At 37.2% G+C, this 27714-nt stretch overlaps 3 protein-coding genes across 7 annotated transcripts in view; 2 read left to right on the top strand and 1 right to left on the bottom strand.

Annotated features, from left to right (window-relative positions):
* The window catches only part of mmadhca (metabolism of cobalamin associated Da), a 42237-nt gene extending 33614 nt beyond the window's left edge, over window positions 1-8623 (top strand). For 2 of the 4 annotated variants that reach the window (XM_044109956.1, XM_044109955.1), the window contains exons 4-10: window positions 5204-5242; window positions 5449-5590; window positions 5668-5885; window positions 6650-6755; window positions 6986-7107; window positions 7181-7267; window positions 8060-8623. In XM_044109956.1, the coding sequence (XP_043965891.1) occupies window positions 5231-5242; window positions 5449-5590; window positions 5668-5885; window positions 6650-6755; window positions 6986-7107; window positions 7181-7267; window positions 8060-8278 (906 nt within the window). In that variant the 5' untranslated portion in view covers window positions 5204-5230 and the 3' untranslated portion in view covers window positions 8279-8623. Of the gene's footprint in view, window positions 1-3834; window positions 3924-4664; window positions 4767-5203; window positions 5243-5448; window positions 5591-5667; window positions 5886-6649; window positions 6756-6985; window positions 7108-7180; window positions 7268-8059 lie in introns of those variants that run through there. The other 2 variants (XM_044109957.1, XM_044109954.1) reach the window with 2 other exon arrangements.
* Window positions 8624-8767: 144 nt separating this feature from the next.
* On the bottom strand, window positions 8768-15909 carry LOC122827241 (ly6/PLAUR domain-containing protein 6-like). Its single transcript, XM_044109959.1, has 5 exons — window positions 15837-15909; window positions 11037-11191; window positions 10256-10354; window positions 10017-10147; window positions 8768-9609 (listed from the first exon to the last, which is right to left on the bottom strand). The coding sequence occupies exons 2-5, from the start codon at window positions 11155-11157 to the stop codon at window positions 9421-9423; spliced, it is 540 nt and encodes a 179-aa protein (XP_043965894.1). The 5' UTR covers window positions 11158-11191; window positions 15837-15909; the 3' UTR covers window positions 8768-9420.
* A 1763-nt stretch (window positions 15910-17672) lies between these two features.
* On the top strand, window positions 17673-27714 carry pspc1 (paraspeckle component 1). 2 transcript variants are annotated; one of them, XM_044109951.1, is made up of 10 exons: window positions 17673-18154; window positions 18981-19130; window positions 19225-19376; window positions 20156-20251; window positions 20335-20531; window positions 20613-20697; window positions 20908-21019; window positions 22884-22941; window positions 25260-25396; window positions 26440-27714. In XM_044109951.1, exons 1-10 carry the CDS (start codon window positions 17771-17773, stop codon window positions 26611-26613), a joined length of 1545 nt encoding a protein of 514 aa, XP_043965886.1. In that variant the 5' UTR covers window positions 17673-17770; the 3' UTR covers window positions 26614-27714. The 2 variants fall into 2 exon arrangements, with proteins under 2 accessions (XP_043965886.1, XP_043965887.1); XM_044109952.1 differs by lacking the exons at window positions 22884-22941; window positions 25260-25396 and having other exon boundaries at window positions 17689-18154.

Raw genomic sequence — 27714 nt, 5'->3', positions numbered from 1 at the left:
TCATCACTTGATAATTATGTGTTATTGGAATATTGGAAGATTACTATCTGAACACCAACTAAAAAGTCTTAAAAAAATGCAAACATTAAGAAAAAAACTTTAATTAATAAGCAATGCTTAGCCTAGTGGGGCACAAGTAACAGGTGGCCCTCCAGGCTTATCATAGAGTGGGGGAAATCCTGAAAAACCAAATAAAATAGAAGCTTGATGGTTTGCAAAGGCATTTTATAAGCTTAGGTACTTTTTCTGAGACATTACAAAAGCCTTCAACCCAACTTATGTAATGTTGAAAGTGATTGCACATAATAAAAAAGTTTTAGAAGAACATTTAAGTAGTTTTAGCTGTTTTTCTTCTCCTTATTTAATAGTAAGGATTTGGTTCAGTGGTGCCAGTTTTCTTCTACGTTATAAAGTTTCTTTGGATGAACAGGCAATTAAGAGGAAAGAGGAAAGGAAAAATTGTCTCCCAGAAAGCATGCTGATATATATATTTTTTATCTCTTGCTGGTATTGTTAGGAGTGGATGTGCAATTATATGTTTATTTATAGTTGCTGATCCAGGACAAACAGAAATGAGAATAATTTCCAAAGAAGAATGCTTTTAGCACACATTTCTCTGATGATGGGTAAAATGATGGGGACTCCACGTGTTGGAGTGTTCTCTTCTTCTAACAATGTGGTAATTATCTGCCTGATAATTACATCTCTCCTGAATTTAAAAAAAGTAGCAGTTTTTCCTACTCTGACATTGGTCTGATCAAATGGAGACTAAATGTTGGGCTTAACCACAAATCGCCGGCAGAGCATTGGTTGGTGCTGCGGCCCGATTCCCGGGGCGTTCTGCAGAATTTAATGCGCTCAGCGCATCAGCACGCTCCCTCACACACATCAACTGCTACCTCATTAGAGGCTGCAGCCCTGAGGCTGGTGGATGGGACGGCCTAATTGCACAGCTCAGCAGCACCAACAGCGCTGGGAGCGTTTTGGAAAAGACATCAACAAATGAGCATCAGGTGCAAACACCTACACTGGTTTTCTGTCGTTTCTGACCCTCCCTGGGACTGCTGTTGACTCCCTGGTTAGCAGATAAACCTTTAACTGTATCTTCTTTGGAATTGAATAGTGAATGTTTTCCCATCGGGTAACAAATATAGTCTATTCCACAATTCAGACCCTAAATTTAAAGAGTATAGTTTATATCTCCTCACTTTGTATAAATCCTGATAAGTTGGTCCCAGAGGCTAAAGTTAACGGCTAGTCTGAGAATAGCCAAAACCAAAGTGAACTCCAGTCTCAAAAATGTTATTGCCTCATATTTAAATGTTTTTTCTAAATTTTTAAACCGTCATCTTTTGTTTGGAAGTTATTTCAATGGAAGTCAATAATTACTTACACAAGAAAATGAAAGTAGAAGGTTGTTCAAGCAAACATTTCTGGTTAGGGTGATAAACAGGTTTAGAAAGCATAAAAATCATATTGACTGATTATCTCCTGCTATTGCTCTTGTAAATAATCTATAAGTGTGTTTCCAATCTACCTAATGGAAACACCATTTTGAAAAAACATGTTTTTTGTTAAATATTTTGCGTTAGGTTGAGTTGTTTTTCTAACTGTATAAATTAGTGTATTTCACAAAACTGCAACAGAAAAATATTTTTCGCATCACGTGTCATGTTATCAACAACTGGATGTTACTACTGGCAGAAATAACAAAGAAGATGACAGGAAGTATTAGAGAATGATGCTGCAGCAGGTTTTTAAATTAGTTACTGTGCAAACAAATGTATTAGCATATGATACTTATTGCTAAAGGTCTGTTTACTTTAATACTAAGACAAAAACGTAACCAACTGGGTTTAGCCAGGAGTAGCAAAAACTGCAACCAAGACTAAAGGTATATTCCATTTGTACTTGCAAGTTACATTTCTGAGTACATTTTTTATTTTTACCAACCACAATGGCAAAATAAAATGCTTTTGTTTGCACTCCAAATGGCTGTAAAATATCTTTTTTTGTTTTTGCATTGTGGCAACCTCCAAACTTCCAAAAAAAGAGTCTAGCATTGTCTTTGTTTTGTCCAGAGTTGAGAGGATGCATAGCTTTGTAAACATACAAATCTAGTAAGAATTGTCTCTTGGAGAACCTAAATGTGGTGTGATGTGGTGATATGTGCGTAAAATCTCCACACCGGTTGAGTGGATGGAAAACAGACCCCTAATAGCATTCAGATTGCCACAGGTCAGGAATGGAGAGCTGTTAACGGTGTGGTTGTGGTTCAAAATGTTTGAGATGAGGTTGGTTTTTCTGACAGAGGTTAAAATGGCAAAAGAAAATTGCTGATTCCCAGCCAAGAGTCTGTACGAGCTGACAGGGCAGCAGTAAAAAGACCTCAACTGACTTGTGGTTTAGTCAGGAGGTCTCTCAGAATAAACCTGACGCTGCTGTCCAGGGAGCCGGGCTTCACAGAAACAATCAGAACCAGACAGTGGTTCATTATTTTACACCAGACTCCATGTGAAAGAGCAGAGAAGTTACATTTACTTTAGTAAGGTTTTTGAAAAAAAATGTACTTTTAGGATTTTTACCTTTTAACTGAGTAAGTATTTCTACTCTTACTTGAGTAAAATTTCTGGATTTTCTTCCCACTGAATGAAAAACAAACATGTTTAAACCTAAAATTCACCAGACACAGACAAACTCCTGCAGTTTTTATTAAAGTTTCAGGAGTTTTTTATTGATTTGGAAAAAATGTTATTTTGCCTGATTTTGTTATTTTTTGTTGCTTATATAAATTATTGTCTTTTTCATCCTTAAAATACCAAAATTTCCACTTAACTTTATATTTAGGTCTGTCTGATTATTTAATTTTTTAATATTAAATGATAATTTGATCAGTTACTCAGGAGTTGAGTAGATTTTTAACCAAATACTTTTTTACTATTAATTGAGTAAAAAATATGTTGAAATAGTATGGTTTTCTCAGTACTTTTAAAAAAGTTTTCATATTCACATAACTTTTCAACATGCACACTTTAATTTGTTATTTGAAATCTTATGCTACTGACTTGTAGACCTTTATGAATTTATGTAAACCTAAATTACTAAAGTCTTGCAGCAGATTTTTTAATCAAACTTTGTCATTTTATGGAACAAGCTTTGACCTAAATCCTTCCTTTGTAGCTTTGGCTGTACATTACAGAGACATCAAGTATTCTCTAGCCTCTAAAATGTTTTTTCCCCAAATTGTGGCTCCATCTGTCTTCTACTCTAACCTTTTCCACGTTTGTGACCGACTGCCTTCGTTGCCACTCTTCCCTGGTTGATCCTCATGATGTTGATTGTTACCAAGAAGTGGATTTCTACTGAGATTGAATCACAGTTTCTTATTTTTATTTGTAACAACTTCCTTTCACTTCAAAATTACACATTTCCTTGTTTGTCCAGCTCATAATATCCCAGTAAAATACATTAACCTTTGTGGTAAAGGTTTTATGCACCCACCAGAAAATTCAGTCTGCCTCCAAACGTCTTTTTCTTAAAGCCCAGCAGCTTTTTCCTCCTGATCTGGTTAGTATAAGGTGGACCATGAAGCAGCACTGTTATTGTTCCATATATTTCATATTTGGTTGTGTTTGAATGACGGGACTTTTTATGGCAAAACCAACTTGTCAAATCTTACCTTAAACTCTTAAGTCTTTACCTTCAAATTAGCCCACAGCCTGAGGTAAAGAAATGATTTTCCAGCTCCTTATGGCTGCTGGCGGACATTCATCCCAGTGTGTGTGTGTGTGTGTGTGTGTGTGTGTGTGTGTGTGTGTTATGTACATCCCACAGGGACTCCATCCAGGGTGGATGCTTTAACAAATGATCCTGTGGGAGTCTTACTGACAGCCAAGTTCTTCACTCACACAGTTTGCTGCCATGTGAGTGAAGCATTTTGGTTTGGGGTGAGCTCTAAATGCATATCCTGTTAGCTGAGGCAAAGTGTCAATCAGCCTGTCTGGGTCAGCTAAAGGCTTGTGTCTACGCCAGCAACTAACTAGCTTTGCTTGTCCTTCAGCAGCCCTGACAAAAAACAGGAGGGATCTTTCTTTCTGTTTTTGTTTTGTTTGTCCTTCATTATTATAGTTTCCCAGAAAGTCAAATGTGGCAGTAATATACGAATACCTACACTTTATAGTTTACTAGTGTTACAAAATAGCATATTTAGTTTGACTTTTCTTAACTTTTTAGTTTTCCTTTCTGTTTGAATATAATTGCACTTAAGCAAAAGAGGAGAAATACTTCCTGTTTTCTGGTTAAACTATTTAGACATAAGAGAAAAAGAGCAAACCTGCAGCTCAGACTTAACCCTCGATATTAAATGATAATTTGCTGCCCTCTTGTGGCGAGATTTGAGTTTAACGTTTGTTATTCATTATCGGTGCCGTTCATAATCAGATTTAGGCCAAACTCTGGGATTAAAGAGACAACTATAACTGCAAGATGACAGTAAAAGCTCTTTTTCTCCAGAAGAGGTTAATTAAATAATATTTTTTCGGTTAATTAGTACATTTTGTGTCCAAAATAAACTTGGTTTTGAAAAGTATCTATACATTCGTTCGCGTTGTGTTCGTGTGCCATTCTCAATATGGCGACAACGTTGACGTACGAACCCCGAAATGCGCTTTTTGACGAACATTGTTTTGGTTACACAAACGTAAGCTGGTTTTGACCCTCGGCAGCTTCCGTCATTGTTTGGTGAAGGCAGTTGGGCAAGTTGACAAGTATGTACTTATTTAAATGCGTTTAGTTTGCTTAACTAGCGTTAGGAAATGTTTGTTTTATATAATGAGGCGTTGTTTCGATGTTTTGAGCATAAGAACAGGTAACTGACATAATAAATTAGCAACTTGTAGGCTAACCGCATCTAACAGCTAGCCGTGTAGGTCTTAGCTACTTCTCTTTGCTGTGTTTTACGAGACTGATTGATTTTCTTTTAAATATTAGAACAATCTTAAATATGTTCGTGATAAAATTTATAGTAAGTAGTTACATTATGTTTGCTTTTAACCTGTCTTTTGGCCAATAGACTCTTATTGCATCATGCCCCGCTATGGTTGCTAGTTAGCCATGTTAGCACGTTGAAGGTGATGGCAATCTCATCCCATCTGAAGGTCTGTTTTATGTATAATTTGTTGTTTATGTATTTTTCGTATAACAGGTTTAAAGGTGAAGGCGACGAGCCAGAATGTCAAGCAATGTAAGTAACTTATTTTCACCTTAATTATGTCCTAAATATCTTAACTGTGGATTACAGAGTTATGGGTGATATCAAGAGGTCTGCAAAGAATAAAATAAAAAGATGAAATATATTTGAAATAATTCCTGGACATAGCAGCGTGATTACTCGAGAAAATATTTCAGATTATTTGTCTTTAGTTTTGCTTTATGATGTTTCTGTTTCAGGTGCTGTGTGGTCGAAGCAGGTTGATCCTGTCTCAGACCGCCGGCCGACATGCTTTGACTTCTCTCAGGGTGGGAAGAAGCAGGACGTTCTCAGCCGCCAGCTCTGACGAGCCGTACATCACCATGTCACCCACAGACTCAGGTGAGACATGGCGAGTCAAATAGGATGTGGGTCTGGAAGTTGGTTTCTAAGATGAACAGTTCTGTCTGTGACTGCAGGCCCCAGGACTGTGTGGCCTGATGAGAGCATGGGACCATTTGGACCTCAGGACCAGCGCTTCCAGCTGCCGGGTAACGTCGGGTTTGACAGCCACTTGGAAGGCATGGGGAACCAAAAGAAGGCTCCAGTTCACAAGACGGTGCCTGACGTTCTCACAACTCCAAACAGCACGGAGAGACACCATTTTGTTATGGCCCAGTTCGTCAACGAGTTTCATGTGAGTAGTTTAGTAATCATTGTGCCTCTCTGATAACGCAGTCAGAGTGTGTTATGACTAAAACGTTAGTTATGCTAACCCTAGCATTACTCAAACCTACATTTTTAATGAATTTGTTTAAGTAACACATCTGGTTGGTTGATTCGTTTGTTGTGTACTTTTGGTCGCTAAAGTTTTTTGTGAAAAAAGAAATGTGGAGAGGAAATGGAACTTCTTTTTAGTCTTTACCCCCTTCAAAATAAGAATGTGAACATAAAACACAGAACTTTATTCAAATGGAAATTTATTAAATAGCTAAGTAAATTAATGCTTTAGAATTTATTTGGAAAATTTAAATTAGAGGAGACTAAGATGGCTAAATGTCTTCAAACTTAGCAAAATGCTAAAGCGCTAAACGAAAAGTTAGCCCTGCTATTAGCAATTAGCGAAATTGTGCGAACAACTGTTACATATACTGCTTCATATGAAGAGTGAACATCAGAAATAATTAGCATAATAAATATTATGTCAAATTATTGTAGTTCTGTTTTTCCTCCATCTACAAACTTAACTTTAGTTAAAAGTTTTCACGTCTACAAATGCATATTTGACTGCAGGAAAAAGCGATTTTATAGAGAATTGACTCAGGAGGTCTGAATAAAGATGCGAGCCACACTTTTAACATTTTTAATTGTGACAAAATATAAAAATCCACTACCTGTAACTTTAGAGACATGAATGCCTTTACATTCAGCTCTGATTTTTTTGTACAATTTGTTTTACAGGGAAATTTGGGCCCTCTGTCCACAAGAGTCCACAAAGCAGAGCAATACTTCAACCAGACAGACGCTGACTGCTCTGTGAGCTCCTGCCCTGAGCTGCTAAAGAAAGGTAAGAGAACATTAAGCCTGTCACAACAAGCAATAAATCAATTAATTACATTACACATTTTGGTTACAGAGACTTCATAAAAGTCTGAGGGGCTGTGCTTGCCTTAATTATTACTGTATTTGTTGAAAATGGTCTTAAAATGATAATACAGTTGCTTATTGCATTAAATTTGTTATTGTGACAGGCCTACAGCTGCCTTTGAATTTCAGTAACTAATCTGTCTGTCTCAGAACTGGAGCTAATGTTTCCCTCGGCACCAACGGCCTCCATCACGGTCGTGACGGTAACCCAGAGGACCGGTCGTCAGGACGACGGAGCAGCAGAACCAGACAGAGACCAGCTGCTTCGTAAAGTGAGTCTTTGTTTAGCTTTGTTTTGGAAAAATGAGGAAGTGGCTTTAGACTGAGAATATGTCGTCACTGCAGTTTGTGAGCGGGGCGAAGGAGATGTGTTTCGCTCTGTGGACGGCGGGATACTGGGCCGACTTTATTGACCCGACAACAGGAGAAGCTGTAAGTATTGAAGCACACATAACATAAAAAGTTAGGCGAAACAAAAGCACTGAAGCTCAGTTTTTATTGTATCAGTTTTTAAAAACAGTTTCAGTAACGCAAATTCTGTTTATCCTTTCATTCACAAATTAGTTTTTTCACCATTTCGACCGTTTTTTTAAGCTTGAATCTGAAGGATGAAAAAAATACAAACTGTAAAAAAAGAGCCAGCTTGAAAACCTGGTTTGATAAGTTTATAAGTTATTAAATGATGAAAAAACTGAGTTCATGGTATTTTCTGGTGATTAGATCTACAATGATGTAAAGTTTTGCATAAGTGGAGTTGAAATTGATTTAGTTTGAGACTAAATTTGTAGGGATTGTTTTAGTCAATAAGTTAAATTGGAAGCTTCTATTGAATATATTGGAAATAAAGTTGCAAAAACTATTGGAATATTGAAATCTGGAGAAATGCAAGTATAACAACCGTTGATGTATTAAAATTGCCAAAAAAAGAAGCTATTATGATTATCAATAAAGTGTGATATTGTGAACCAACTAATTAACTCTTTATTCAAAGTAATACTTTAACATTTAAAGATATTGTACATGTAAAATGTATGAAGGGTTGAACGAAATTCTTCCTTCTGGTAATCAGAAATTATTTTAGTTTAGAGAGAATAAATCTAATTTGAGCCAGATAAAGTCTACATGCGTTTCAGTTTTTGGCATGAAACTGAGGATGTATATTTGTTGACAACTTACCAAAATGAAGTGAACTGACTATGATCTTCTAAATGCGTTCTCCCACAGTTCTTTGCATCTCCATCGGCTGCGTCGGCTTTGCAGCCGGAGGAGCAGCTCAGACATTTGGGCTTTCACATCGAAGTGTCAGGCTCCTGCACCGTCATTCGCCACATCCTCAGGGGAACGCCTTTGTTCGTGGGGACCGTTTTCACCAACGCACCTGCTAACAGCACTGCTGTAACAAGACTTCAAGGACTATCGAAAGGATTTGATGAAGAAGAGTAGGCTTATTTTTAATATTAAACACCAGGAGATTTGCACAAGAATGCCTCTAATCGTGATGTGAGATGTTTTGGTTTTGGCTCGGTTGTGTGATAAAACTCTGGGTCTCTGTAAGGACATGTCAGTGTTAACAAGTTCTCACCCTTCACTACATCCAGGGCGAACCTGCGCTCCAAACGTCAACTTTGTAATTTGTTCAATCTGTAGAAAGTGTTGATATTTTCAGAGAATATTTGTATTTATGAAATTCCCAGGTGAGGAACAAGAACAAGCCTCAAAACGAGATGAACACGTTCGCTGGAACGACATCTGGTCGTAATGCACTGCTAATAAAATGTTTTCTTTTCAGGCTGGACTCACTTTATTTCCAGGAAGCAACTATTTAATCCACTGCTGGTTTTATAAGTTTATTCACAGAAAAATGAGACAAAATTTTAACCAAAAATGCATAAAAGTTAAAACATGAAATAAGCATTTAATTAAGAGTTCCAGAATAATGCTTCCACAGCTGTTCTTGTTTTCTTCCTGCACGCTCATTTTAGTGCATCAAAACGTCTTAAATATGTTCATATTTTCAGTCGCAGAACTAAAATAGCACATTGTTCTGCCTTGTCAATAAATATGATTTGTAAATTGGTAAAATGAGGCATGCGACTGAAGATAATCTTTTCCTAAACTTCTGGAATTAGATTAAAGTTGAACGACTTTAGTGGTTCAAGATTTTACTCTCAAGCTCTGTTTTGATTTCTGATAATACTTGTTGCCTTGGAAAATAATTCAAACCCCTTTTAATCTTTTTTTTTAATTAAATTTGTTCTCTTACTACCACAAGCTATAAAAATGTTCTCGCTTCTGCCCGAAAAATTTGTAAAGGAAATAAATAAATAAAAAATAGCAAAGTACCAATTTACCTGTAACATTTATACAATATTTTGTGTTACTCTATCAGAAAATCCCATAGAGCTTCTCCTCTGGGTAAAACATCATCCAAATCACATTTAAAGTTTATTTTATAAAAAAGAAAAACAGCATAGAAAACAATAAAGTGATGCATTTTTAAGTATTCAACATAAATAACGGGTAAAAAACACTACACAGTCGTCTGTAAGCTTGATGAACTCCTAGTTTAAAGGATATTTTGTGTGTTAAATGATTTGACTCCTTAAATGTGTCCAGCAGCTGCTGGCAGTGATGAGGGTGATGTAACGTAGTGCGGCGGGACGCGGCGTGCTGCCCGCGCCGACCAGAGGCCCGGCCGAGGAGAACACGGCGCCGCTGTCGTTCCTCGGCACCAGCACGTTGCAGATATTTCCGTGGCAACAGGACGTGCACACCTGCAGCAGGTGAGGATAGAGTTGGATCATCCACAAAGCTGTAACTGGTCAGAGTTGCACAGTAACTAGCTACAGTTACTTGAGTAACTTATTTTGAAAAAATGCACTTTTAGGAGTATTTTTACTACGCTGTACTTTGAGTAATTTGTTATGAAGTATTTCTACTCTTACTTGAGTGAAATTTCCATTTTCATTCTTAAAATTACCAAATTTCCACTTTATATTTTGATCTTTCTGATGATGTAATTTTTAAATATTAAACGATCATTTGATCAGCTACTTGGGACATGATTGGACTATTTATCAAATACTTCTTTACTCTGGTAATTTCTTCAAGAGCTACTTTTTACTTTAGTGAAATCACATTGATGTAGTGCTACGTTTACTTGAGTACGTTTGTATTTCACCTGGAAGCCGTTGTGGGTGATGTTGACGCAGCCGGCGAAGCGGCAGTGCTCCAAGGTCGCGCAGCGCTTCGTCACAGAAACGCTGTCGCCGTGGTTATCCATCATGTGGAGCGTGTAGCAATAACTCGTATCTGGAAGAAAACTCTTCTGATTATTATCAGTGGGCAGTAATTAGTTTAGCTGGTCAGCTTCAGGTTAACTTCATGTTGGGTTAATATTAAAAGAAGAAGCTGATTTACCCTCTGGACAGTAAACATCTGGAGCCCAGCGGTTGCAGTCGTAGTTATCTGCAGCGTCCTGACATGTGAAACATTTGAAACCACCTGGATGAGGTGTGGCTGCAGAGGACAGGCAGACAAAATCTATTTTATCAGGAAAATAATACTGTATTTTAAACTTGCATTCATATAAAAAAAACTATTTTAATACTATAATATAAATATTTAAAGCCCTGAAGCAGTTACATCAACTGCAAATAGTGCAGAATGACTGAGGATGGTTGGTATGGTGGATTTTATTTAGGGGTATTGTGGTAAAATTAGCTGAAAATAAATAAAAGTAACACTTCAACTGTTTGTAGTTTTGTTACAAAACATGAAAAAGGAATTTTTGTAATTTAAGAAGTTACATTTCGTCTGCGGTTTCTGCAACATTCCTGCTGCTAATTTGAACATGATTATGCAGACTCTACACAACCATTTTGAGCTAAAATCACTTGTGAACTTGGTGATAATGTTGGATTGAAACATGTGTAGCTTAAAAACTATTTAAATCTTTAAAAAATAGATTTCTTACAACTAATTAACAGAGTTTTACGGTTACAAAAAATGCTAGCAAGCTTAAAAAAATTTTTTCTAGATAAGTAATGCTGCACCAACTGGACTGTAACATTTATCAAGTGAGCTAAAAAACGACCTAAGCAAAATAAAGTTATTGTGGTAAGAATCTCTGAATAAATAGGAAGCTTGAATAAGTAATGCAACTGCAGCCGATCAGCAGGACTCAACGCCGCGGCCGTACTTGAAGGATGCAGCTGAATTATGTCCTTCATGGTGAAATCCCGTGACTCTGCGGTTTCCGTCCACTCAGAAACTGACATCAGCATCAGGATCCAGGCCACAGCTGGCCAGGCGTCCATCATGGGTCTGCATCAACGCTTCGCGCCGTATCAAACGCTAAAACAGAAAAACGTGTCACTCAGCAGCAGCCTTAATTTTGTTTGCCTCGGTTGTTAACTGATGGGGTTTCCACCCATATTGTGACAAAACCTTTAAATATTTGCTTTAGATTTTCATAAAATGCTACATTTAATAAGATTTGATCCAAAATAAGAGGCTTTGTGAGGCTAATAATGGGAAGTTAGAGATATATTGCAAAACTGGGCATGTTTGATAGTTAATAAATTACAGAAAAATTGTTGTAATAATTAATATGTCTGATTCAAACACCATATTAATTAATTTACCTCTGGGATCAGTAAAATATTTCCTGATTTGAATAATTTAACCTCTTGTGTTAGCAGTATGTTTCTATAATTCAGTGGGAGGTTTTAAAAGGAAAAAGTCACAAATGTACAACATGAAATAAATACCTTAACTGAAATTTGAAAACAGTTATTCCTTTTGCTGTTATAATAAAATAACAATTTATTATTATTGTGGTGATATTAATGCTCTTTTTAACATCTGCTATTTTGACTTTGTTACACAGATGTAAGTGAAAGGAAATATAGAAAGAACATTAAATTTAGTTGCAGAAATTATTTTTGTTTCAAACAACTGCTGAGATTTAAATTATGTACAACTTTATCAAATTTAAAAACTAAAGAGAAAAAGTATAGAATAAGATCCAGACATTTTCTATAGCAGGAAATCATCTACTTGTTTCCACCATGATCTGACTAAACACAGATCACATAATTATCAAGAGATATTTTCAAATTTCCTGTCAACTTTAAAAAATTTTTTTAACTCAATAACACAACGGGCTGCTGGACGAATGACTGCCCTCGCGCCCAGCCACTGGGCTTAACAAGTTTTCTGGGGGAAACCTTGGACCACATGGTTAAAAATGTACCTGGATAATACTGGGGGGAAAAACTACCAGATAAATATGTTAATTTTTATTTTTTTTCAGTGACATTTAAAAGGATTAGTATTTTCTTTTAGTTTTAGCCAGAGCTGCTCTCCAAGGATCCTCTGAGACGTCAGTCACTGAATTAAACACCAGCTGACCTGGTTTTACCCCCTTTTACTCAGATTAACAGATTTGTGTAAGATCAGCTCTGAGCTCAGATGCCTCTGACTCCACTCTGTTCTTTATCCCCAGGCTCTGTGCCAGGCTGGGTGGTTATAAATGCTTGTTTTCTTTGCATTAAACATGCTCCAGTAAGACTGATCCATGCTTTGGCTGAATACTGTCCTATCCTGCAAATGTTTATTCATGTCTGATCCACTTTAACCACAGATGTGCTCATTTTAAAGCCAAATAAACAAATTTCTTGCATAGTAATTACATCTTAAAACATAAATGGCAGCACAACTGGATCTGAAAATCTGTAATTTTGTCACTGACAGTATTAAACAGTAGCTTTCTAAAATAAAAACTTCCCTGACATTTGCTAAAGGATGTTTACACAAACTTTTCACAATAAAATATAAATATTTAGCAATCAAAATTCTACTTTTTAATACAAGAATATGCTAAAAGATTTATAGACTAGGAGAGAAGTGAAGATCTATCTAATGAAAGCGGATTGCCTCTTTATGTCAACGTACAAGCTAATATTAGCATGCTAGCTCCAATGGGATATTAGAAAAGTACCAGTTCAAAAGTTGGCAGCTCAGTAACTTAAGAAATATTTTTTTTACTCTTGTTCTTGGGTTTTTATAGAATTGTAGAAAATTAGTTTCTTAGTTCAGCTCAGAATTGTTTTTTTATAAGCTAATGCTAATATAATGCTAATGCTGACACGATAAAGCAACCAGACCCACCATATTGTTTGCCGTCAAGACTGGACACACAGCCTACAGTTAAATTGCTTTATTTTAGTAATATTTTTCTCTTTTACTATCACATCCTCCAGCTATCACTCCTGCTTTTCCACATGTAAGAAACCAAAAGCATGCTAGGCTACAGAGTAGCTTGACCTTTCTACTTTTACAGTTCAGCTCTGGAAACCAGGACTAATTAAATAATTATTTGAAAGTCCTATTTGAGGTCCCCCGCTCTAAGTGAATTCTTTGGTCACAGTGTTGCAGTACGGCTCATAACGAAATGCTTTACTGCTGAGAGGGAAACTTGATTAGGTCTCCAGCTTTGGTCGGTGCCAGAAATCTGGTTTAAGTTGGAGCGAACAGAGCAGAAGATCAATAATAGTAGTGAAGGGAAGGAGGTTTTATATCGATCAAGAATCAGCCGCTGAGTGAACTGATGAATCTTTACTTCAGGGAATAAAGATGTGTGTAAATGAGGAGTTAATAAAGCCAAGCTGTTGCTTTTAAGTCAAAATTGAATGTGATTTGCTGCATTTATCTTCAAACATGAATACTGCAATGTTTTTTATAAGGACTTAACAGCTTTTGTACTAAAATATAATTATTAAAATCCCACCGATTTTAGCAGACAGTCTGTGTCTCACAAAAGCATCCATCCAGAACATTTTCACACTTTCCCACATTAACAACCACAAAGTTCTCCTTCAAAGGGATTTTAAACAAATCCTGTTAGACGCTACAAAAGATTTGAGATGTTAGAATGGTCTAGTCAAAGTCCAGACTTAAATCCAATAAGAAATTGTTGATCTGAGGTGGTCTCCATTCATTCTAATTTAAGTTTGGGGAAACAGGTATGTCTCTAAATATGCAAAAGGCCGAAACTGCAGCAAAGTAGTGATGATGGAGAATAAAAAGTTGGAAAACGTTTAACTGTTTCCCAGTTTTTAGTTAAAACATGACAAATCTGGAGAAATTTTAAGGGTTTAAAGTGGAAGTTTATTTTGTTAGATAATCAAATGTTGAAGCATTTAGAGGAATGTGTTGAAAATTAGATTAATATGTGGAGCAGAAGATGTTTAATAAAAAAAGAGGACTGAATAAATACCCAGAGGATCCAGCAAATGCAATCACTGTCTCTATATGTTTTAGAATGAATGCTATGTTTTAAAAGATGAATTTTCTTCCTACTGGAAGTTTTGTGATCTTTACAGAACACAATAGAAAAGATACAAGATACAATTTTACATTTATTTTAGTGATTTTTACAAAAATGTACAATTTATTTCCCCATTTGAATCATTCATTTTGTTTGTAAAATCATGTAAATAATCTAGAAGTGGATGCAAAAAAGATTCTTAGTTCAGATGTAGATAAATGTTGGTTAAAATAATTGTAATTCCTTAATTTTACACGGTATTTAAAACTGTAACCTCCATTAAGAAACACATTTTTTGTTTGCTTTTTTGTGATTTTTATTTGAAACATTTAACTACTCCTGTGGTCTGTCATGATCCACAGGAGGAAGAATCGGTGCAGATTTCCATTCTTCCTTTAGCTTTTTGACAATAAATAAGGATTTTGTGTGTATTCATTCCAAGGATTGAGACCCAAATGCACGTCTTCCTGCTTCACTGACCCAGTATAGCCAATCAACACGCTCCATCGCTGAAGCTGACATCGACCCATGTGTCAAGTATGAATGAACAAATTCGTTAGATGAAGGCTCTGTGATTTGTGTCAGAAGTAAACTCCATCAAAACCTCGACCACCGGGTCCGGCTTTGATGCTCGGCGGCTTTGCTCTGCAGACCAGACACACATGGCACAAGCTTAACACTCCACCCATACTACTGCTTTTGTTTGCTTTTTGATCTCAGCTCTGCATCGAGAAGGAAAAGGGTTAGCGCGTCGAGCTAATTCTTGTGCAAAAAAACAACAACACAGAAATGAGATTTGGTTCCTAGGCTGCTTTGTGGGCACTGCTGAGTCATTTCTCGACTGTTACACTTTTTATGGGATCCACAGGAGGCTCTGTGCCTCATAAAATGTTTCACGTCTTAATAAAATAGTAACAGCAATCCAGTGGATGAATCATATCCTGTTGGAAGCTGGATCAGTAAACGGTAAGGTAACCTCAGCTGAGGGGTTATGAGGACTGGAACAAAAGCTCCTGGAAGAGCCTGGCTCGAACGCATGCTGGGAATGTCTGGGTCTCAGTGTCTGTTTCTGAAAGATTTCCATTTACAAAAAGAAACACATCCCCACACCATGACGCTGCCACCACCATACATCACTGTGGGAATGGAGCGTTTATGATGAAAAGGCTGTTTATTTATACAAGAGTGATTATTTGTAACCCCTTTTATCAAGTTTTAGCACCTAAAATCTCAGGAACATACTTTGTGGATGTAACACAGAAGAGGAAGTGAACAATTTAATAAGTTTAAATTCAAGACGACTTTTTACAAATCCACTGTTACTAATTTGCGGGCAAAAGTTGAAAATTGGCCGCAGAAGTCGTCCCCCTCCCTCCGTCTTACGTTTTTTTAATTAACTTTACGCTTTACGATTGAACGTAACTTATCACCATTAGCTTATCAAAACAAAACAAAAATTTAATTAAATTAATACTGATTTTGAATGTATCTAAAATAAACGCACTCTATTCAATGTTCAGAATAGCAGCAGCGCTCGTCTCAAATCGCACGTAAATGCGTCCTAAACCATCGCAGATTGGATTTACACAAAGTTTATCGTAAAAACACGACTTTATAGTGGCTGATGGTTTGGAACAGGAACAAACTAGATTTGGAGATTAAACTTACCAGCTTCAGTTCCTCTGAACCTACAGCAGATTCAACGGGACGGAGATGGGGATAGAAACTGCCGCTCCGTGTGGATGTTGGAGCTTTTTGGGTTGGGAGGGCTGCGGCGTCACGCAAACGTAAAAGATGTTAACTCCCCCTGTCAAAGGGAGCTAGTTCTGCTGCTTTGTCTGTTTTTTTGCTGCGTTTTTAGCTAAATAAGGCGAAAAGCGCCTCTTTATGTCCTTACTGCAGCTGTATTATATTTGTATAGACGTAAACTGATAACTGCGGCCGCAGGCGAATGTTAATAGGGGCCCATAATGACAAATAAATGGATGTAGATTTAAAGAGAGAAAGGTATATTTACAAAAAACAAAAAAAAGTCTTTCATGCAGCCATACAATATAAAAACAATTGCAAGAAAAATTAAAATGTGTAAACACTTAGTATTTAGGAACATTTTACTTTTTTAAGTAAATATTTGCACCTTTGCTATTTCTTTACACATGCAATTAGACACATGCAACAAGTACATCACCATTATAACCTAATACAATAATTTATAATATGAACAAAGTTTAATTTTGATTAAATTTCAAAACAGTATTTTTTATGTATTTAGTTAAAAGTACCATTTTCCATTACGTAATGTGTCAGAATTTGAAGGAAGGTAAATAAAAAATTTTTTCTCCAGAATCTGTTTTGTCTGCTCCCCCAAAATAAAATTACTTTTCAAGAAATGGAAATATATCTAAGATAAAAATATCTTAAACAAGAATTTCTCGGTATCAAAATAAACTTCACATCATCTGTTAAAGCAAATAGAAGACGCACCCTGTGTTGCTCGCTTATTCACATTCCTTGGCTGAAAGACACGAAGCCAAGTCATCATGTTCAGCTCCCATCAGATAAATGTGAAGGAGTGCATGTCTGAAAGGGGCCATACAAGCAGTCATCAGTGACAGGCTGCAGCCCTCTGACCCCGCTGGATATGCGATCCCTCACAGGAAAGACAAGGAAGAAGACTGCCAGGTCCTCAGAGTCGAGTCAGACAGAGGAATGTCAGTGGGGTGACTTCACAGATGTGCATTAATATACAGACACATGGTCTGACCTGGTACACAAACAAAATGTTGTACTGAAAGAAGATTTCAGCTATGAAATTCAAAAATCTAACTGCAACCTCTGCAAAATATTTGAGCTAAAGGGGCTTGTGAAACCTGATTTAATGTGAACAAAATGTGGCATACTTTTGTATTCACCTCACTTGAACCAGTTCTTTGAAATTACAGAAACTGAAGAAGAAAATAATCTCCACAGCATAAAATTGTTGATCAAATGATTTTAACACAAAAAATGGTTTTTATTTTAACTCAAGTTGTATGTTTGGGTTTGTTTTATCTCTGGCTTGTCTAATGATCTCCTTGGTCTTTGTGATGTTGCTTCTCATGTAGTTTCTTGAATTCAATTGATTTGAGGGGATTTATTTCAGAGTAAATAGTGCTGAGAAATCTCCCAACACACGTCATAATTAGTTAAGGTTCTTACAAATTTAAATTTATGGCTTTGAAATTGAAATGATAAGTATTAATGTTACGTTTGTGTCTTTATATCTCATAATTCTGATTTTGCTATTGGCTTTACTGTCATATTTATGACTGATATTAAAATGTATGTCTGTAATTATATTTTGAGGGTTAAGACTTTCCGTGCAACATTGTAAAGGTCGCCTGAAAGTGTTTATGTTTTTTTTGTGTGTAAAATCGCCTCATCGTAATTCAACACCTGGCCTGTAGAGGGCAGCAGCTCCTATTCCCTGCCCAACATCGACCGCGAATCTCCCAAAAACAAACCAGAAGAAGGTCGCCATCTTTGAAATTCGCAGCAGGTTTATTGCAGCGCAATTTTTGAATTAAGTCCAGTTTAATTTACATAACAGTGAAATAAGCTGAATGGCCAACCGAAATATGCACCAAGCTAGGGTGCCTGGTGCTTGCTCTCCTCAGCCGGGGAGGCGAGGGACGGACTCCCCGGCCTCGTCGGAGCCGACGCCGGTGAACAAAGGCAGCCCGGACCCGCTGCAGCAACAGTCTCCCGCGGCCGACCAAAGTGAAGGAGCCGCGGAGGAAACGGGGGAAGGCCCATCGAAAATGACTCTGGATTTAGCAAGTTTTCGGAAGCCCGGAGAGAAGACGTTCACCCAGCGCTCCCGCCTCTTTGTCGGCAGCCTGCCACTGGATATCACGGAGGAGGAGTTCAAAAACCTGTTCGCTAAATATGGGAACATTAACGAGGTCTTCATCAACAGGGAGCGGGGATTTGGATTCGTTTGCTTGGTATGTTCATAGCTGCACATAGATGTTTCAGTTTGCCTTTGCTTTTAATAAGTATTTTTGTTTGAATGAATTTGTATGTGATTCTCATCCTTTTATTGGTTATTAGGATTATTAGCGTTTGATATCAAAATACCATGAGAATATACAGTATGAATTTAGTTCCCACAAGTTTGACCCGGAAGTGATCCGCGCCATCTTAGTAGGCAAGCGCATGCGCCATACATAGCAGACCCATAAGTTTCGACAAATGTCAAAATAATATTTTGATGGGAAACAGGCTAGAGCTAGTTCTTAGCTTGTGGCTTGTTTGTTGTTGTCATAGCAACTCCATCGCAACTGCCAGCCAAAATGGCTGCCAGTTACAAATTTCAGAGAAGTGAGGTCACATGAAAACTGTGTATTTTAGATATTTATTATGAAACATTTGTTTTATGTTTAATGCATTTTATTTACTTATGTTGTTAAATGTTTAACTTTTTAAATAATAGTTATTATATGCATTATAATTTTTACAAAATATTTTAGAGTTTAAAACAAGATTTTGAAATGTTGAAAACATATATCATTTTAATTTTATAATTTATTTGTGTTGCTCCTCCACAATAATTTGAAAAGAAATTATGTGTAGCAGACATTGATTAAAGTGAAGTTACTTGTAAAAACAAACTTGTTGTTTTAAAAATATTCTAAAATTGTTAGACATTATTTTTGTTTAAAAAAGTCTGTTATAAATAGTTGATTGCAGCTTTAAAAAGTTTATTTGGAGGTTCAGTTTGAGGGGCTTCTTATTGGTTATCCTGAATGCTAATCCACCTTTGTTTTGCAGGAAACCCGAACTCTGGCGGAAATTGCTAAAGTCGAGCTGGACGGGTTGGTTCTGAAAAACAGAGCACTAAAGGTCCGCTTCGCGACGCACGGAGCTGCACTCAAAGTCCGCAATCTGCTGCCAGTAGTGACAAACGAACTCCTTGAAGAAGTAGGTTAGAGGTGAAACTGAACACTAAATAATGCAGCCATCTTTGCAACCATAGTCGATTGAAAAAACTAAACAAACTTGTGTGGATCCACAGGCGTTTTCTCAGTTTGGACCTGTGGAGCGGGCCGTTGTTGTGACGGACGACCGCGGCCGTTCCACTGGCAGAGGCATCGTTGAGTTTGTAAGCAAAGTCGCCGCCCGTAAAGCCCTGGAGCGCTGCAATGAGGGAGCGATGCTGCTGACGACGTAAGCGTTGTTTAACAGACTGAAAACTCTTTATGTCTCTTTCAGTTTCAGATTCTCACAGCATATAAATGGATGAACTTTAGAGAAATAAAACACAGGATTCGTAAGGGTCAGTTATGAAATAAAGTACAAGCTACAGTTTGAGTAAAAGCTTCAATTTGGAAAACCTTATTTGCAGTTGAAACCAGATATTTTTATACCCCTAATAATACTTTTTATTTCTCACTGTATGAAGTTAAATTGGATTCAAATTTTCTTGTTTTAGGTCAGTTAGAATCACCAAATTTTTTTTAGTTTTGCAAAATGCAAAAAAACGCTGCAAGAACATTTTTTAGAACCTTATTTTGATTAGAAGGTTATTTCTCTTAACACAATTTGTTTAGGTTGTTCAAATGTAATAATAATTATCTATTATTAAATTTGGGGTATTTTTTTTTTTGTTAAATAAATGTTTTGTTCTTGGATCAGCCAAGTGTACACGGTGTGGTGATGGAAACATTTCAAAACATAAAAATGTAGTTATATTTTAGTTTACTTCGCCCCTGCTTTATAATGTAGAATACTGTCACAAGACATTATTAATAACAGTAAAAAATGATACATAATGGTGAATTGAAGCTGTAATTTTTTTAGTTATTTGGTGGTGTTTTTGCCTCCAAAGTTTGGTGCAGGAAAAGTTTGAGAACCTATCTTGAAAATGCTTGAAAAGTGCTTGAATTTTACTGTTGGAAAAGTGAAAATGGAGGCTAAAACATGTCATGTTGACTATCTTATCTTAGTACTCCATGTCCCACCATCGTGGAGCCAATGGAGCACCTGGACGATGAAGATGGTTTACCTGAAAAGATTCTTCCAAAAACTCCAAAGTATTACAAGTAAGCAGTATTTATTTATCTATTTCTTGATTTCTTTTGGTTTTTGTTGCATCTGCGATTACACCACTTTTTCATTCTGCCAGAGAGCGGGAGCAGACGCCCCGATTCGCCCAGCCCGGCACGTTCGAGTTTGAATACGCGTCTCGCTGGAAAGCTCTGGACGAGATGGAGAAGCAGCAGCGGGAACAGGTCGACCGAAACATCAAGGAGGCCAGAGAGAAACTGGAGGCGGAGCTGGAGGCCGCCAAAAACGAACATCAGCTCATGTTGATGAGACAAGGTGAGAAACGATGGCTGTTCGTCTGTTTCTCTCTGGAGTGTAACATTTTAAAACGTCCCCCCTTCTTCTTTTTCTCGTCAGATCTAATGAGACGTCAGGAGGAACTGCGGCGGCTGGAGGAGCTGCGCAATCAGGAGCTGCAAAGACGAAAGCAGATAGAAATGAGGTGAAGAAGAATCTCGAGGAAGAAATTAGCATCTATTTCTATTGGATAATCCTATTATTTAATTAAGTATAAATTTTGTTAAAGCTAATGCTGCAGAAAAGTCTTTCCATTAGTGATGTTTGAGATCAGCTGGTGATAGAAAGCTATATTAGGAAAACGCTGTCTGCTGCTGTCTTGTTTGGTTTCCGTCTGAACGCTGTGTGCCGTTAGGCACGAGGAGGAGCGAAGGAGGAGAGAGGAGGAGATGATGAGGCACAGGGAGCAGGACGAATTGAGACGCCAGCCCGACGGCGGCGGCTTCGTTCCAAACTACCATGAAAACGTGAGTACAAACGCTTGGTCTTCACCAACTCATTCAGAAAAAACGAAACAGACAGAAAGTCAGTGTCGTACTTTTAACGTCAAAATACAAAAAACCGCTTTCCCACATATTCAGAGTATTTATCTATTTTTCATAAAATATAGCAAAAATATCAAGAGGAGTTTGTTTCCTATTTACTTTGTCTTTAATTTAAGCAGAAATGAGTCTGATATTGATTGCTGAAAGGCAGATCTTGAACAAAATGTTCTGGTTGGAAAAATAAAAGGTGTGATTTTTAGTAAAAACACCTAAATGACCACTTTCTGTGTGTGCTTTGCATTATCTTTAAGGAGATGAATTCAGAACTCTTAAATATCTCTGAAAAGTGTAAAAAAAAAAAAAAAAAAAAGAGTTCATTTTTGCATTTCCATTTTTTTCCACTTCTGCATATTTGTGGAAAATTTTATGTACACTCTCCTTAGAGCAAAGCAGCAAATCCGTTTAATTCAGTTTAAACCTCAGTTGCAATTAGCCGCCACTAGGGGGCATAAGTGGTGACCATAAAGGACAAGCTTTGCTTTCATCAGGGTTTAATTTGATTTTCCACTAGATTTTTTTGATTTGATATTAAATTTTTCTTCTGACTTAGATTTGTTTTGTGTGATTTTTGTGTATTAGTTATTATGCACATTTTATTCACATGTATAAGTGATAAAATCTCATTTTATACCTTTAACTAGCTTTTTTCAGTTCATTTTAAAACACGTTTAACTAACTATACTGATGCTTTACACTTGAATGTGTAAAATACAAGTTATGAAGTTAAATCATTGTAATTACTACGTGTTGTTTTTCATCATTTTAACGATTTTAACTGAGAATACTTGGTTTTGTTAAGAATTTTCTTATAGCTTCCTGACCTTCTGATATTAATACTTTGATATTACAATCAGACAGTGTCGAGTATTTCTTTATTTTGCTTCACTGTTAGCTGCATTTGGTAAAATATGAATTAAATATATTCTCATGTTGTTGTATCTTATTTTTGCATTTAGAAGTTTAATTAAAAATCGGGCATTATTGATAATTTTACGTTCCAGCTGGGGAAAAATTATTGAATCCCCTGCTGATCTGATAAGTTTCCTAACCTGTAGATATGTAAACACTCTTTAGTTTTTATATTTCTTAAATATTAGTGTAAAGAGACAGAATATACCCAGATAAATAAATGACACCAGGGAAAAAGATGATTTTAGATTATTTACTCAAAGAAACAGTCGGTATTGTGGCTCCCAAATATTTCTGACTTCAGTGATTTAAAATCCACACATCCTGGACTGGCTGCAAAACCATCAGTAAGAAGTTTGAAGAGAAGCTGAAAACTGCTGCAGTAAGAAATGGAAGAACTATAAAATGGCCGCCAAATGCCCTCTATCTGGAACTACATGCAAGATTTGACCTCAGTTTGTCTACTTTTGGTGGATAACGGCTTCAGATCATATTGGACGTTCTTCAATCAGCCAGATGAGCAGAAGACCATTCCTGCTGAGCCTTAAAGAAAATTAGCAGCTGAAGGTTTGAGCTACGAAGGAACAAAACAAAATCCCTCCGTTGATGATTCCAAACCTGCTGACCAGCCGGAAGTCGCCCAACCACGTTCTGTTTTCTGCTCTTTGTTTTTCTCACCATCGTCTTTGTTAAGTTGGTCTTTTTTTTATTTGCATCACAACAGAATATGGCTACTGTTTGTCTAATTATTTAATTATCTGCCTAATTAGTTTGAACATAAAAATGTGAAGCTTTGACTACATCCCAGATTGATTTGCAGGATTCTGTTCAATAATGCTTCAGTTTTAGTCTGAAGACTCTTCTTCGCTTCTTTCAGAGGGAACAGGAAATGAGAGTTGGTGAGCTGGGCCCTCGTGGAGCCGGTAATATGGGAGGTACGGGCATGACTGCGTAGATAAAATGTTTCTGTGTTTCAATTTTTATTTGTAGAGTTACCGTACATGAATGTACAGTATTGTCAGGGAGCAAAAGATTACAAGGCATCTCACGCTCTCTCTTTTTTTTTTTTGAAGTTATTACCAAAGATCTGGATAGTCATAATTCCAATAAAGTAAAAACTTAAGACCTTTTTGCATTTAATTTGTTCTGGAGCAATTAGATGCATAATAACATCTTGCTAAGTGAAGAATAAAGGACAGAGACCAAGTATAATTTTTTTTAAAATAAATAAATTGGTTGGAAGAGAATATAAAAACGCAGGATTGCACATCATCTTTATAAAGACATCTATCATATCATGTATGTAGATTTTTCTCAAAGTCCACGGGCGCGTCAAGGTTTATCTTGTTTGAAATGTTTTTGTCTCATTTTCTTGTTGTTTTGTGCTTCTTCACATTTTTATGCTTTTATTGTTCGACATAGCATATTTTTACACATCACACCTAAAACCCTCACATGTATAAAAAAGGGTTTCTTGTTGTTCTGATACAAAAAAATGGATGTTTGTAGGTTTGAGAGTGATTAGCAGCTACTGTAATTGATGAGTTGGGACTGAAAAAGTTGCAGTTTCACATCTACAGTATCAGTTCTATGAAACTGGTAAAATTATACCAACTCTACTAAATTACTACATTAAAGGCATAAGTTAAGGGCCTGGTTGAGATTTTGTTTTATGTTCTCGTTTCATATTTGCAACTGAAACGCTCGTTGGAGGAATCACATTCCTGTTTTAAATCCGTGCTGTTTTGTTACCAAACTTATGCATAAAGAGAATCATCGTTTCAGAAAGCCTCTTCTCCAATATCAAGTCTCACTGTAGCTGGTTAATGTCTGGTTCGATTCTGGGGAAGTTGGGTATATTTCTGTTGGCAGTGTGTTCCTCACTATGTGGGTTGGGGAATGTGGGAATGGGCCTTGAGTGTGGATGAACTGTGGTCGACGCTCCAGTGTAATTTTGACAGTGTACCCTTAGACAGCTAGTTTCTTGGAAGTCTCTCGGTATGTTTAGTTGTGGATTGCCCTGTTCAGTTGACGTTGTCTGCACTGTTCTGCCACAATTGGTAAAAAGGTTTGACCATGGAAATCTCAGCTTCCATCCCGCCATCTACTTTGGTTTCATCATCGATTGAAAATGGTGCTTTAGATGTTGTTTGAGGAGTGTGCAAGTACTGGTTTTGGGCATCCAGTGGTGGGTGATTGATCGATTGGTCAATCAACAAATGGGGCTTTCTGAAAATCAAATTGGTTGTGCCCAATGCCCTTCTTGGCCAAAAAGAGGAGGAACTGCACAGCATCTGCAAATTGTGACGAATATGGCTGAGGTGGACAGGGGAAGAACCGGCGAATGCCACGCCAATGGAGAAGGGGTTCAAGCTAAAGAAATAGGCATTTGATGCTAAAATTTCCTTGGGGACTCTTGAAGCAGCAGACAAGTTTCAGGGGGCAGGATAAGTGCAACTTCTGTGATTGGAGAAGGAAAAGCTCAAAAGAATGAATTGACAGGCTTTGTTTTTGGTGACATGAACTGCAGACCTGCGAAGTGGCAGGCCTGGGCAGTGTACCCAAAGAAGACCATGTTTGATATTTAAGACGGAGCAGGAGGTGGATTCACAGATGGTGGATTCATCTGCAGTTCGGTCCAGTCTAGAAACCAAAAGAATCCACTTGTCTGTTTAGATTCCTCAACTATGGCAATGCAATACTGACCCTTCATGCAAGTGGCTAAAATGAACTTCCATATAGGGCTGACGTAACTTGTCAATGCTCTTCATGGATGAGAGAAGTCTTCATTGAACTGTAGTACAACAGGAGGCCATTTTTAATGTGTTCAGTAAGTTATTTTTGAGGGACATTTTTGGAAGCACCAACCAGAAGGCATTGAAGAAAGCCAAAATGAACCAAATCGCGTTTTGAAAACAGTTGGTGAAATTACATCAATAACATAATCTGTAGCTGCATAAGTTGACATTACGCCACTGCGGTAGAGTAATTATATCACATTTGCTCTGTTGGTTTGCTTTGATACCTTTAAACATATTTTTTTTTACTCCTATGTAGAATCCTCCTTGGATGTCACTCGTCTAGCCACCTCTTGTTATTGCTCTCCTTTTCTGTATTTCCTGTGACTACTGTGATGTGCAATCCAGCGGTTATTTTAGTTTGATCGAATCGTAACAGAAACTAGTTGTAATTTACAGGATACATGAAGTAATTCCAGACGAGATGAACCAATAATCCGTTGTTTTGCGTGTAGATGGGTTTAACCAGGCCTCTGGAGGGCCCAGTGGTAACCAGGGGCAAATGATGGGCGGGAGTGGAAGGGGAGGAGCCATTGCCCCAGAGGGAACGTCAAATATGGGGACACCTTTGATGTCAGAGAATGGAGCCATGGTAACGTATCTGAAAACCGCTTGTATGTTCATTAATGTGATCGGGTTCAAAAACAGCACAAGATTTCTTTGCATTGTGTTGAGAAAACTTTAGTGGAGCTCTCAAATATCGGAACCAATGTGGATATTGGTATCTCTACTACTTTCTCATGTAATCCACAAATCTAACCTTTGTGGAATTGATGCAAGAAGAAGTCCATTGCTGAAAGAAAGTCTAAAAAAGTTAGCTCTATGTACAAGCCATGTAAGGGAAAAAGCAAACATGAAGAAGAAGGTGATCTGGTCAGAGGAGAGCAAAAGTGACAGCTGGCCAAAGTTGGTGGGAAGATGGATGGAGCTAAATTCAGGGCAGATCTTGAAAAAGACCTGCAAGGACATGAAACTGGGACAGAGGTTCACCATGATCCTAATCATCCTGGCAGAGCTATAGGAGCATTTTCTGTTAGAATGGCTCAGCCAAAACTAAAATCTAGTTGTATAATTTTCTGGATAGATGGACTGATATTCAGACGATGTCCATGAAATAATCTCACGCAGTCTGGGACATTTTGCAAAAACTTCCGTCTGTAAAATTGTAAGTTTCTGAGGAAGCTAACAGACGGCTTGTATAAACTGTGATTGTATAAAGATTTGAGTCAAAGTACATAAATCCGTCACCTGTACAATTACATGCTACATTTGCTACTTGAATAGAACATCTTACACTAAAGTTTCTGCTGGTAAATGTGAAATGTTTGAGGTAGTGGCAGTTCTGCAAAGTACTGTTGATTAAAAAGTAGAAGCTATTTTTCAAAAATAAAAGTCTTGAAGGAAATGTTAAGTCTTTTTCACTAATGTTCTTTTTTTTTTTTTCTCTCTCTTCTCTTCGGGGTCACCTTTCTTTTTTCCCCCTTTGCACTTGGATGGTGACAATTGGATCTAACTCAACCTTGACTGAACTTTGACCAACCTTGACTGAAAATACCTCTACGATTTGAATCAACTGGATTCGTGACTCCTTACAACTGTTCGTTGAATCTCGTTATCAACCCCTGTTGCCCTCAGCGTAACGATAGGTACTCTCAGGGCGGATCAATGGGCGGTCGATCGGAGGTCGAGTCCCCAAAGCAACAGCAGCAGCCATTGGGGCCGCAGGGTGGACCAGCTCCCGGATATAGCAGAGGCAGTCCAAGTCCAGGAGTCTTTGACGGCCCAAATAGCAAACGCCGCAGATACTAACGTCTAACGGTTCTCATATGAATCAGCAGCCAGTGCAATTAATTATTTTTCTACACATCACCATCATGACTCCAATTTTTTGGACAACAGAGTGGCATGTTTTTGTCCGTTTGTGGATTGACTTTTTGATTGTTCTACCACTTTTTAGAAGATTTGGATGAAAGTCTTCGACCTTGTCTTTGCAAACACACACATATTGGAAAATGTATTTATTTATTTTTTTCATTTTGTGAATATGCAAACAGTTTTGAGTCGGATTATAGCCTCAGTTGATTTCTAAAGTGGATCATATTAAAGGTTCAGACTTTCTGATTTATCATTCTCCACCTGTCAAATAGATGTTTGCTAAGCAAAAGCATAGAAGGTTAATGAACTCAGTCATTGTTGCTTTTTGAGTGTTTTACTAATTTCTCCTGTAAGTCTGGCCAATATTTGTCCAGGCCCATCTGCTAGTAAACTTTGATCATGTGATTAAAAAGGAAACTAAACGAGGTGAAGAACCAGGTGCTGGTCATTTCCCCCCATGCCATTTTATTTTTAATATTAAACAATTACAATATGGTTCCAAGTCCCCTTAGCAAATCCGTCCATGCCCACTTTGTTCCTGGCACTCGTACTCTCACTTCCTAGCAAAAGTACATTTAATATGCACTGATTAAAACAACGTTTAAGGGTTTATATTTCAAAATATGGATCGTAGGTTTCAGTGGAAGTCTATGTCAACATATTGCCTTGAGGTTTCAGTGAGATTTGTTTTTTTTAGATGAACTTTTCTATATTTTAGCATTCATTTTTCATTTGCAAATTTGTGCATATCCTTGTCTTGATGTTTGGAATATACATTTTACCCAAGAAGCTTTTACGATGTCAGCAACAAATGAGTTTTTTGCCTTCTAGTTTTATGCATAATTTACTAAATCTAAAAAAAAAAGAAGGTAAAATGAAATCATGAGTAAAATTAAAGATTTTTAGCTGTATTTGCTTTCAGATAAAAAAAAACTTTAAAGAAATTAACAGCTTCCACAGTGCAAGATGGAATTAGCAATTTGACAAAGAGGTGAATTGGCACCTTAAGAATTTATTGATATGTTACAACCTATT

The sequence above is a fragment of the Gambusia affinis genome, linkage group LG24, assembly GCF_019740435.1.
Source record: "Gambusia affinis linkage group LG24, SWU_Gaff_1.0, whole genome shotgun sequence".
Taxonomy (NCBI): Eukaryota; Metazoa; Chordata; class Actinopteri; order Cyprinodontiformes; family Poeciliidae; genus Gambusia; species Gambusia affinis.
This window is presented reverse-complemented; position numbering and strand designations above follow the sequence as displayed.